Source organism: Asparagus officinalis, chromosome 5, assembly GCF_001876935.1.
Source record: "Asparagus officinalis chromosome 5, Aspof.V1, whole genome shotgun sequence".
NCBI classification, from domain to species: Eukaryota; Viridiplantae; Streptophyta; class Magnoliopsida; order Asparagales; family Asparagaceae; genus Asparagus; species Asparagus officinalis.
Genome location: NC_033798.1, coordinates 80,148,294 through 80,161,214, shown reverse-complemented (window position 1 = coordinate 80,161,214; position 12,921 = coordinate 80,148,294). Strand labels below are relative to the sequence as shown.

The window sequence follows — 12,921 nt, the reverse complement described above, 5'->3', positions numbered from 1 at the left end:
GCCGACCAATCATCTTGATTTGAGAGCAGTGCTTTGGCTTGAAGAGTACTTGTGTAGATGGAAGAAGACCCTGGTGGTGGTTTCCCACGATCGGGATTTTCTGAATACAGTATGCAATGAAGTTATCCATCTCCATGATCAAAAACTGCATTTCTACCGAGGAAATTTTGATGACTTTGAAACTGGGTATGAGCAAAAGAGGAAGGAGATGAATAAGAAGTTTGAAACTTATGATAAGCAGCTCAAGGCAGCGAGAAGGACAGGGAGCAGAGCTCAACAGGACAAAGTGAAGGACCGAGCAAAGTTTGTGGCGGCCAAAGAAGCTTCGAAGAAGAGCAAAGGGAAAGGGAAGGCTGTTGATGATGACGATGAAGCACCACCGGAGGTGCCCAAAAAATGGAGGGATTACAGTGTTGAGTTTCACTTTCCTGAGCCTACTGAGCTCACTCCACCATTGTTGCAGCTGATTGAAGTGAGCTTTAGTTATCCAAATAGACCAGATTTCAGGCTTTCGGATGTTGATGTGGGTATTGATATGGGGACAAGGGTCGCCATTGTTGGGCCTAATGGAGCTGGTAAGTCAACCCTTCTCAATTTGCTTGCTGGAGATTTAGTGCCTACTGAGGGAGAAGTTAGGAGAAGTCAGAAATTAAGAATTGGCAGGTACTCGCAGCATTTTGTGGATCTTTTGACAATGGAAGAGAATGCTGTTGAATATCTTCTCCGGCTTCATCCTGAACAAGAAGGGTTTAGTAAGCAGGAGGCTGTTCGTGCTAAGCTTGGAAAGTTTGGGCTCCCGAGCCATAACCATCTTACTCCAATTGCTAAATTATCTGGTGGCCAGAAAGCTCGGGTTGTATTCACTTCAATTTCCATGTCAAAGCCTCACATTCTTTTGCTCGATGAGCCTACAAATCATTTGGATATGCAGAGTATTGATGCATTGGCTGAAGCATTGGAAGAATTTACTGGTGGGGTTGTATTGGTGAGCCATGATTCAAGGTTGATATCAAGGGTTTGTGAGAATGAGGAGAATAGCGAGATATGGGTTGTTGAAGAAGGAACTGTGAATAAGTTCCCGGGTTCTTTTGAAGATTACAAGGATGAACTTCTGAAAGAAATAAAGGCTGAGGTTGATGATTGATGAGGCAAATGAGTAGGTACCCCCCTCATTTTGACTTCTTATACATTTAGTTCAGCCATTAAAACCTCTTCTGTATTATTATCATTATTATTATTTTATCTTCTAGATTTTGATAATGTGGAAATGTTTTCCCCAGTGGTATTGAGTCACAATTATACAAACTGGTATAAGCTCTGTTTGTATCAATGTAACGTTCGGAGGCAATTTTTCTAGCTTACCTATGACATTTGGTAGGCGTTGCGATGTATTAGAAACTTATCATAAGTTTTGTATGTTTGCTTATTCTCCTTTGATTTGTTTTAATATGATCTATTTGTAGGAATGAATGTTGATGATTCAGTGTCAATCACACTACAGAAGAATGGAAAGAAAATAGAAAGATTGTGTTCATCTTACCATTTTAACTTGTTGCTGTTTGTGTAGCATGTTTGACTCTTAATTGTTGTTATCATAGTTTTGCATCGTTCATGAAATGAAATCCTTTATTTACCAAACTCTTTTAAGTCTTTTTGCTATTTAATGTTGATTTGTGAGCATTCTTCCTCAGGCTTGTTCTCATTAATTCTTTGAACTTTTGAAGAGTTGTGGCAAATTTATCTTGTGAAGGTAAGTGTGGTGCCCTGACAAAATATAGTTTTGTTGATTATCATGCTACCCATGATTTGTCTAATGGGAAGAGATGTGTCAAACCTTGAGAAAAAACCATGTCCATCCATGCATAGGTACACCATCAGTGATCCTTTCCAGCACGAGAAAGTATCTAGTAGACCAAGCCCACCACATAAGATTGGTGATGTGGTGTTCCTGGGCAATGCTAAAATGGCATGCGTACTCAATGTGGAATAGTTAATTTACCCAATTATAACTGATTTCAACGTCATTTTTTTTGGCTGTTTTTTTTTTTTGTTAGGGGTTTGGGATTTCTCAACAATCCTTCATACCATGGGTATCAAACCTCCGAGCATGGCTAAGAGGTATCCCTAACGCACGGCTTCGGGTATTCCAAAAACTTGTGCGTGCTTCCCAACAGAGTCAAACCTGAGGCCTTGGAGCAGTTTACCAACTCAGATAGACCCTCTAGGTACTGATTTCAACCTTTGCAAATAGTGCTTGTTGGAATTATAAAGTAGTACTTAAGAATCGATCCATGAAAATGGTCTGTTCATCTTTGGAAGTGGAACCAGGTAGCTATTTAGTGACTGGGTTATTCTGTGTTTTCTAACTTCAGTTCGTCCTATAAAGTATATAGTATAAATGGAGAGAATTACTCTACTGAGATTTATATGCTCTCTTGTTCTCTTGGACGATTGCAATATGTCTCAAAAAAATTCAGGGTGTGTTTCACAAACTATACAAAACTGGGTTAGGACCAGTCCTGACGCAGTTTTGTGTTCCCTTGGTCCAAAAGAAAACTAGTTTAAGGCCATATTTTGGCTTATGAAAACAGGGCCAGATCTGGCTGTGGCCCTGTTGTTTGCCAAACAAAGAGTATTTTAAAACTGGGCCAGGTTTGAACCTGACCCAGTTTTGAAAGATTACACCCTTAGTGTTCAACGAATTTGAGGATGTTCACAACCCTAAAGCATAAGCCCATGACCTTCCTGAGGACCATACTAACTGTATGACATGATGATCATGATGGAAATTAGGTTGAGCGGAAAGAAGTCGAAGAGTCTCATCCTAGGCAGATCAAGTTTGGAACTGTTATTAATGAGCTTCACACATATTGTTTCGTCTTGGAACAGCACATCGATGTATGTGTATTGGATACTTGCTCGTTTGTCCACCTGTATGTCTGTATGTATGTGTATATGTATGTGAATCTGCATGGGTAAATCAACGGGCATGCTTGTGTAATGGTATTTGTGTGGGTATGAGTACTTATGTCCAAGAGTACTGCAAGTTCTCATGCCTACAGTAACTGCTTGCGTTGAATGCTGAGAGGAGTTCGCTATATGAGTTCCAAGTAGATATAATAACGTTGAAAGCGGCTTGGGTGTCTGCAAGATGCTCATGGCAATTAGTGCTTTGCGGCAAACTACTCAGATGAACAAACAAAGCTCAGAGAGATATAAAAAGAGTGTTGCAGCAAGAGAAGAATAGCGATGAGTTGCTTTCTCAGAGATCATCGTATCACCCACAGGGATCTTGATGCTTCCAAGATTATAAGATCGCATTTGCGCTAAAGATCGTTGGTTTCGAATCTATAGGTCTCAAAATCATTTTTTTCACCATAGAATTTTTTTTCTTCAAATTCATACTTCCTAAAATGTGGACTTGATTTCTAAAGTGAACAAAAAAGGTGGGAGTAAAGAGGCACATAACAGATGTTTCATTTTCAGGATGCTGCAGCAGTAACAATTAGGCTTTGCCGAACAAATCGACGTCTCGCTAATAACGTAGTATATTTTCGAAGCAATTTGGCATAGTCCTCTTATAACAGATATCATGGAAAATAGCTAACCGTATAACAGTGGATATAGCTGCTAAAAGCACAATGATAATGGCAATATCCAGAATAAAAGAAACCAGCAGTCCAAGCTAGCTTCTCATTTGAGACAATTCCTTTCTTTATTTGTCATTATACTTCTTCATATCACTCATTAAGACCTCTCCTGTCTGAAAACAGTCAATTGAACAAACGAGAAAAAGTACACACACGAAGTCTCAAATCTGTTACGAAAAATTCTGCCACTGGAAAAAAAAAATTTCCCCCCCACGGGCCTGTCTTAAACAAAGAATTCACTGATGCAATATCGGGTATGCTTAGCAAAAAGATACATGGAAAATATCACATTTTCTTAATTATTTTTCATCATTATGGGGATACAAAACATTACACAAACCTAAGGAGTAAACACAATGGAAAGACAAGAACTGTGAAAGGAGAATCTGCTAGTAGATTAGCTGCCACTACTTGGTTGATACGGACCGTCTCCGAGAAGAAAACAACTGAGATAGGAACTATTTCAGGGATGGCATCACATTTCTTGCACCATGATCACTTCTTCATTATGAAATGTTTCTTTCCCGCATCAATGATTCTATTCTCTCAACATCTTCAGGAGTGTCTACACCGTGGGCATCATGATCGACCTTAATTACCTGGAACAAAACAAGATTTGTGAAGTCATTCACATACAACAACGTGATAAGCATTTATGCATTCAAATATCTAGTCATCCTCTGAAATCATAGTGAGCCTAAGGCATGGTAATGAACTGGTAGAATAATTTTTTTGACAGTTACAACAGTATAGGGACATACATACTTGCTACCGCATGTCAGCTTTACCAAAAGAAAAAAAACAGCAGAGGAACATCAAGGCATGAACATGGATAGAAATGTTAGAATCATTAATTGATTTTCCTGATCAACTGCAAAGTCATAGATAATTCCAACAAAGAAAGTAATGTTTGTCAAACATAGCTGGAACCAGTCTTATTATTTTTTGAACTATATATACTCAGCGAATGTGTCGGAGCTCACTAAAGTAGTTCAACAACAGCATACTGACATGTTTCCTTTGCCATGAAGTCCTATGTCACTCAAAATTCATGAAATTACCTTCATTTTATACCCGTTCTCAAGAACTTTAAGTTGTTCAAGGTCTTCTTCTAGTTGCAAGGGAGTGGGTGGAAGTTCTGGATAGATACTCAGAAACTTTGAATCATAACTCTGTTTCGAACAAGGATATTGGAATTAGCAGACATTTTGAAAGCAAAACATAGAACTTGCATGAGGGCACACAGAGGTGAAATAAATAATAGTATACTATTGTAGCATAAAAGCATTCAGAATGAATGATCAAACCTGAATTCCCAAATGAAGCAGATATGGAAAATGCGGGTTAACTTTCCCTGACCTGAATTAATAAGATAATGTACATACAAAATACATAGATTACAGGGAAGAAAAATTGAATAGTACACTGTAACCAAATAAAAAGCTACCAAAAAACTTACTTGTTAAAAGGGATCAATCCCCGGGAGAAATAGATTGCATAACCATGATGATTTACTATACATTTAACACGATTCGGATCAAGTGCATCCTCTGGTTTCAAAGATGTGACAGCAGTGCTGAAGACTGCATCTGGAGCTCCCTATAGCCCATAACATGCAGTAGCTAATATGAATTAGAAAAACTAATACAGTCAATATGTTGGATGGTTAATATAATGTTTCGTTATGGGTTAACCATTACCACAATATAACTTTTAACAAAAGGCAACAAATGAGCTAAATAATACAAATTGGAGACAGGAAGACTGTATTGAGTAATATGGTGCCACAGAAATGAACGAAATATTACAGGCTGCAAGCAAATAATTTGGATAGCTGCCTCTTACTATAGCCACAATCTAATCACTTGTGAAACTCCAGATATATCAATTTCAATGAGAACATAACAACCAATATATAGTAGCAAAGATGATCACCTGTAAAGCTTTAACAACACCATCAATTATCTCTGGTTCAATAAGAGGCTCATCTCCTTGTATATTTACAACAATATCATAATTCTTTCCAAGCTTTTTAAGTGCTTCATTACAGCGTTCAGTTCCTGTTGTTCCAAACGTTTAGGGGTATGCAAGTGTGGAGGAGTCCTACCAGAAAACAAGCGACATAAAATTCACGAAGATACCATTTCTGCAAGATTCTGCTGTCATTATTACATCTGCTCCAAATCCTCTACAACATTCTGCAATCCTCTCGTCATCTGTTGCTACAACTGCATTAGAAGGCAAAAGATAGCGGTGAATCAGTTCTAGAATTAATATAGTAGAGCCAGGATACTCCTCCACTAAGACATATATGCTAAAAGCATGGGTCATAATAGACCTTACTTCAGTTTTTGACACGTTCTATTGTCATTTTTAATCAACACGCCACAAAAATTGTAAGCTAGAGGTATTAGTTTTAGTTAGGGCCACTACACAAGCTATAACACCTTCACGGTAGCTTAGGGATGAGGTAGATGCCAACAATGTCGACAACATGAAATGCAAAATTGTATTTCACTATGGTGAGAAACATTCTCTTCGTTTCTTTCAACAGTCACAAACATATTCAGTAGCCAGAATCATAGAGATAATGCTAGCAAAGACTATATTCCTCATCAGGCAGCAGATTCACCAAAATGTAAATTTCCACTATGAAGTAGTTTGGCCCCCAGGAATCAAGGACCAGAAAACATGAAGCTTTTTTTATTTTATAAAATTTAAGACTTAGCAATAGCATTGTTTTGAACAGAAAGCCATAAACTTTGATTTGCAGAAATAGTTCAAGTTGCCCGAAACCCTTGGCAACTTCCGTAATAATATGATGCCTTTATTCCTTATCTTCGGGTCAGAATTTATAACGTAGTGTATGTACTATTCATTGTGAAAAAGTCCCAGCAGCATCAAACAATCCTCCACTTATCCATTTCAAAATCAAAGAAAACACCAATGAGGATGAGTAGTGTGCATATATACCAACTATGCAAGGAACCAGGATCACCCTACATGTCACAAAATTTTGACTTTACTGGTGATTGGCTTTTCAACTCTAGTTTTCTTTCTATTAAAACCAGTATGTCCACCAAATAGTTGTATCCATTCAAACAACACCATCATGATGCTAAAAATAGTATATCCACCATCTTGTTCTGTTTGGCCCTAATACTAACACAAAATTAACTCAACCCAATTCCCTGATGCCATCTATACCTCAAGACTGCTCTATTATCTATGCTATCCATCCCTGAAGCGCCCTTTCTGTAAAAGATAATCTCAACGCATACATACATTTCGTTGGGCCACAACCAGCACAATATTGTATGGATCCACTCGATCCTATGACAGTATGATATCATCGACGAGATTCACTCAATGGCCATGGTAAATAAAGGGAGCAATGTGATATTTTAGAGGAGAAAGAAGAGATTGAGGTATTCTTTTGGGGCTCCGATGAGAGGGTTTTTTTTTCTGGTAGCTTTTGTATCTCCTCTTCACAAAGAAACACTCAATGTATAGAGGCTTCCTTCTCCCAATCAAGCATTTGGGTCATTTCAATATTTGAACACGTATTATAAATGTTGGTGTGCACACAAGCATACAAATAAAGACGTGTAAATTTACAATAATACAAGCTCTCATCCTTCAACATCTCAAAAACAGAAAGGGAGAAAAAAAAACAATTAGTTTAAATTTAAAAAGATAAGATAACAACACTATTCAAACTGAGATCAAAGCTAAAAAGTCATCGAATCATTAGTCAAAATTAATTAATGGTGTGTTTGGGAGTTTACTTAGGGAAGGGAAGGAAGGGGAAGGAAGGGGAATTTTTCCCCTTCCTTCCCTTCCCCTCCATTACACCCCAATTTGGGGTGTAAGAATTTGGGCCAAATTTCCCCTCCATTCCCCTCCTCTACCCTACAAAATGAAACTCCCAAACAAGGTTAAAATGAAATTTCTCTTCCCTTCCCCCTCTCTACCCTCCATCCAAACAGGCCGTAAAACAACAGAAAAGGGCATTGAGAACTTACCAACGTGGTCCAAAGTAGAGGCCAGCTTTGTTCTCTCCCAAGTTCTCTATTTAAAAAGAAAATAAAAAGTTCCCACACAAGAACGAATGTGATTTTATCCTGTGAGCGCAAAATTAAGAGGAGGAGGAGGAGAAGAAGCAATTTCATAAAAATGGTAATAATAAGTACCTGGATCATGGGTTTTCCGAGGATTGGGACGAGGGGTTTGCCCTCGAACCGGGAGGAGGCGAACCGGGCCGGGATAATCCCGATAACTTTGGACCGGGACTTTCTACTGAACCAGCGGAGGCCCAGGGCCACGTGGGCTCCGGCGGCCGCCGCGATGGCCGCGCCCAGGAGAAGACCGTGCACAATCCAGCCACTTTTGCTTCCCGCCGACGACGAATCCGAGGAAGGAGCGCAGATCGCCATCGAGAACTCACACTCCGCTGAAGTCTGAAGCGGTGATTTATTTATTTATTTATTTATTTATTTTCTTCCCCTCTTTTGCTGTTGTGGGCCTTGGATCCGAATGGTACACTGCCTCACACTTTTAACGGGTTTGGGTTCTGAAAAGTCGAAGATCCGACAAATAATCATAGGCTCGTAGTATAGTGGGGCTTTTAGATGTTAGTCCCCTGATCACTCAATAATTGCATATTAGTAACTTAAATCTTGACATTTACATATTAGTCCCTTACAATGCAATAATTGTGTATTAGTCCCTTAAATATTGGAGATTGCATACTAGTCTCTCAATTCCTATAGGCTCTTATAACATGGTCCTTCAAGTTAATTCACATTAGATTTCGGGGAATATTCCTTCAAATCTAACGTTTTGAGGCAAAGTGACTATTTTAACAATTTATAACGTTCCGCGACCCATCTTTTAATAGGTTTAAACCCAATGCCTGCCTAAAATGAATCCAAATTCACTCGAGTTCTTCTTCTCCAACGGTTAACAGAAAATCCTAACCCAAAGTTGAGCTTTCGCAAAGGCTTGAAACATCGGAGAGAGGGATAATTTAGCGATTGCAGATTTTAGGTTAAGAGTTAATCCAACTATGATAAGGTTTTTAACTAAAGTAATAACTGATGGCTTGTTTGGATGGAGGGTAGAGAGGGGAAAGAGAAGAGAAATTTCATTTTAACATTGTTTGGGAGTTTTATTTTGGAAGGTAGAGGAGAGGAATGGAGGGGAAATTTGACCCAAATTCTTACACCCCAAATTGGGGTGTAATGGAGGGGAAGGAAAGGAAGGGGAATTTTCCCCCTTCCTTCCCTTCCCTAAAAGTAAACTCCCAAACACACCATAAAGAGCCCATTTTGCAAGACCCTAAAAGGTTTGAGGGACTAATATGTAATTATTAAGATGTGAGGGACTAATATGTAATTTTTAAGATGTGAGGGACTAATATGCAATTATTGAAAAATTAAGGGGGCTAATATACAATTTCCAAAGATTTGAGGAACAAATAGCAATTATTGAAGATTTGAGAGAGTATCGGGCTCCAGGCGTTCAAGAAGAATCCATACAGAGATACATGCTAATTCCATAATTAATTACATCACTCACTAATAAAATCTAAATTTCTATTTATTTCACCGACAAAAACTTTAAAATTCATTTCTCAAAAGGTTTGAAGAACTGACTCCACAATCAAGATGACGAATTACAACTAAGTTTTCAACCAATTGTGCATCAAACGTGTCAAGATGCATGTTTGCTATATCCACTCTCAAACAGTAATTTTGTGAGTTGGATTGCCGAAAATGCCCTTTTGATGTTGAGGGTGTTTCTGGAATGGACTTGGCCTGTTTTAGTTTGGGAGAAGGACAATTTAGCCCTCACACACCCCCATCTCTCTCTGTTTCAAGCCTTTTTTTTCCCTTTTTTTTTTGGGTGACGCGTGACGCTTTATACCATCAATCAATAAAATCTTAAAAATGAAACAAAAAATGATTGGTAATACTCCTTTTTTTTTACAAAAGAAAGTTCTTACATTTGAAACTTGTGAAAATACAATTTTCATGATTTTGAGAAGACTTCGATGAATCTTATTCTATATGTAACTGAGTGCTCCCAACTTGTAGGATGTTACTTTGGATCATAACGTGAGTCTGATATATGATAGTACGATCTAAGTCCTGGTATTGAATGGCGCTGGATCGTATTCCTCATTGTTTGAATCCATACCGAGGGAAGGAAAGACAACATGTGACAAATTTGAGAGAAAGAGATTGGAGGAAAATTATCTACACCGAAAAGAAGAGATTTCAAAGAGAACAATATTGGTGAGATATAATATAAGAGTATCTTCTCATATATTATGATAAAGGAAGAACTTTACTGCATTCATTTGATTGAGATTAAGTTTGGTAGCTTGCAAATATAGTTACAATGCAAGTGTTACTTGAATACAACTGAAACGTCGAATTTATTCTTGCGTTCAACTACATTGTAGTTATTTGGTTCAAATTTTAAATTTTGCAGCTTGGTGTTGCACCTATTTGATTCTGCTTATGACTTTACATATGAAAATCTTTATATATTTTAAATAAATTAATAAAATTATTTTTTACATTTTTTAAATATGTCATTTTAAAAAATTAATTTTTATTTTTAAGAAAATTGATTTTCAAATTTTCTAAATAATAATTATTGAAAGATAATTTTAAAAAATTATAATAGATTTTTAAAAAGTTATAAAGTCTAATAAATATTTCTATAGAATATTTTTTTAAAATTTTTTTTTTGAGAAAACAATATTTTTAAAAAAAATATAAGTTTCAAAAAAAATTTAATAACATTAATATGATTTTAAAAATATTATATTTCAAAAAAAATATATATATATATTTCTAAAAAATAATGTTTTAAAAAACAATTATTTATAATTATATTTTAAACTATTTCTAAATCTTTAATGCATTCTTTAGGTTTTTAAAATATTAAATAATAATTTTTATTTTTTGTAAATTTGGATAAGTTGCAAAATTTATTTATAATTATATTTTAAACTATTTTTAAATCTTTAATGAATTCTTTAGGGTTTTAAAATATTAAATAATAATTTTGATTTTTTATAAATTTGGATAAGTTGCAAATAAAATTATAACTATGGCTTATGGCTATTTTGGACGTGAGGATTGCTTACTGTAACTAAGGGCAAATAAATTTGGGTAAGTCATATTTTATAACTAAGGGATGTTTTGGAACTGTTGTCGCAACTATTGGTCTTGAGAGTGGAGACCCAAACCTAGAATCAAAATCAACAAACACGTGAAAAATAAGCAAGACGGACTCCACTACACCCTGGTATGGTATCTGCCACACCCATGTGGTAGGGTGTGGCAGAATATGCCCTGTCTGCCATGGGTGTGGTGTCTGCCACACTCTGATGTGGCAGAATCCGTCCTGTTTGTCATGGATATGGTGTCTGTCACACCCTGGTGTGGCAGAATCTGTCCTGTTTGTCATAGATGTGGTGCATGTCACACCCGAGTGTAGCAGACTCGTTTTAGAATTCTAATCTGTTTGGAATTATGTTTTGATATAAATAGAAACACATCCCTCTAGGGTTTAGGAGAGAAAAAGAACACGAAAAAGAGGGTTTTGAGGGCTCTTTGAGATCAGAAATCTTAGAGAGAGAGAGAGAGGCCAATTGCAAGCATTGTAATATTCTTTAATTAATCAATGAATTGTGTGGTGTGGCTCCCGAGGATGTAGGCACGTTACCGAACCTCGTTAAATCTGGTGTATTCTTTCTTGTTTACTTTCCTACAAGTTTTTATCTTTGATTTGTGGTGAATTTCTTTCTTGCTCAACTCTCAAACACAAGATCAGGAAGGGTACAGATTTGATTTGATTATTTCGATTCCCCAACAACTGGTATCAGAGCTTCGTTCAGCAAATTTGTGAGAAAGAGAGCCATGGCAGAGGAAATCAAATCTAAGATTGAGAAGTTTGACAGTTCATGTTGGCCCTATGGTTTTGATGATGATTTGTCAAACAATTTATAGCTAATCTATTTTCTAGTTTTTGTGGTTTGTTTTTCTCTTTACAGGAATTCAACACATGGCGATCAAGAGTTAAAGATTCAAGTTCATGTATGCGCTTTCTCCTACGTATAAGAGAAGTTTACTTACATATATTGTATGACTATATTTAAGCTCAATATGTAAACACAACACAAGTTTGATTTTTTCTATCATACAAATAATTTTTTATCAAACTTTGTTACAATAGTTTTTATTTTATATTTACATCTCTCTCATACTTCATAATATATATATAATGTATGCATGATATATATACACAAGTTTACAAGTCATAGTTTAATTTTTGTGTTCACGAAAAACAGGTTTTATGTACACTTTTCAAAAACAGTGAGTTTTCACAAACGAAAATTGTATTTCCAAAAATTCATTTTCAAACATATTTATTTTATCATTTAGAAACTTTTCCCAAAGTTTTACTATTTTTGGAATTGATTTAATATTTTTATTGTATTTTTAAAGTCAGCCAAAAACCTGTAAAAATCTCTGTGTCAGTTTGCGGTCGCCCGCCACGGTCGACCGCCTGCAGTTCAAAATCCCATTTTACCTTTTTATGGCTCGCGATCGACCGTGGCGGTCGACCGTGGCTCATCCAGAGTCTTTCGCGGTCGACCGCCTGCTTTTCAGAACAGTTCTCCTGCTTTTTGCTCTTCGCGGTCGACCGCCAGATTTTCACGATCGACCGTCGAATTGACCGTTGTGTTGCAACAGCTATTTTCTGATTTGATTCTCTAGGGGTATTTTGGTATTTTTAATGTGGTTTTGGCTGATGTCTTGAGTGGGTATAAATATCCCAGTGCCTTCCTCTTTCATATAACTAAGAGTTTTGTTTACAGTGAGTTTTATCAAAAGATTAGCAAGTGTTTAAGCTGGTTTTGTTGGTCTGGTTTTGTTTACAGTGAGTTTTATCAAAAGATTAGCAAGTGTTTAAGCTGGTTTTGTTGGTCTGTTTCAAAAGAAGTTTTCTACCAAGTGTTTAAGCTGGTTTTGTTGGTCTGTTTCAAAAGAAGTTTTCTACAGCAAGAAGAGGCTTTCAATTGCAACTGAGGATCTTATCCTCATCATCTTCTACAGTTCTTCCTATTCATTAAGAAGTTTTCTAAACTCATTTTCATATAGCTTGTTATTTTATTTTCATATTGTTGGTAGGAAATTTGATGTAAAAAGACAAAGAAAGAAAATTTGACTTGTATTCTCTCAAAATCAAT

The 12,921-nt window shown here is 36.5% G+C and overlaps 2 protein-coding genes across 2 annotated transcripts in view; one reads left to right on the top strand and one right to left on the bottom strand.

The window, feature by feature from the left end:
• LOC109844074 (ABC transporter F family member 4) overlaps nt 1–1,548 on the top strand; it is a 2,506-nt gene extending 958 nt beyond the window's left edge. The window contains 1 exon segment of the mRNA XM_020413087.1: nt 1–1,548. This exon segment is cut by the window's left edge and continues 19 nt beyond it. Coding sequence (XP_020268676.1) covers nt 1–1,144 — 1,144 coding nt within the window. The 3' untranslated portion in view covers nt 1,145–1,548.
• Nucleotides 3,819–8,131, bottom strand: LOC109844073 (3-deoxy-manno-octulosonate cytidylyltransferase, mitochondrial-like). The gene is made up of 8 exons (XM_020413086.1): nt 7,844–8,131; nt 7,676–7,721; nt 5,792–5,878; nt 5,586–5,710; nt 5,110–5,249; nt 4,958–5,009; nt 4,712–4,822; nt 3,819–4,249 (listed from the first exon to the last, which is right to left on the bottom strand). The coding sequence occupies exons 1-8, from the start codon at nt 8,084–8,086 to the stop codon at nt 4,157–4,159; spliced, it is 897 nt and encodes a 298-aa protein (XP_020268675.1). The 5' UTR covers nt 8,087–8,131; the 3' UTR covers nt 3,819–4,156.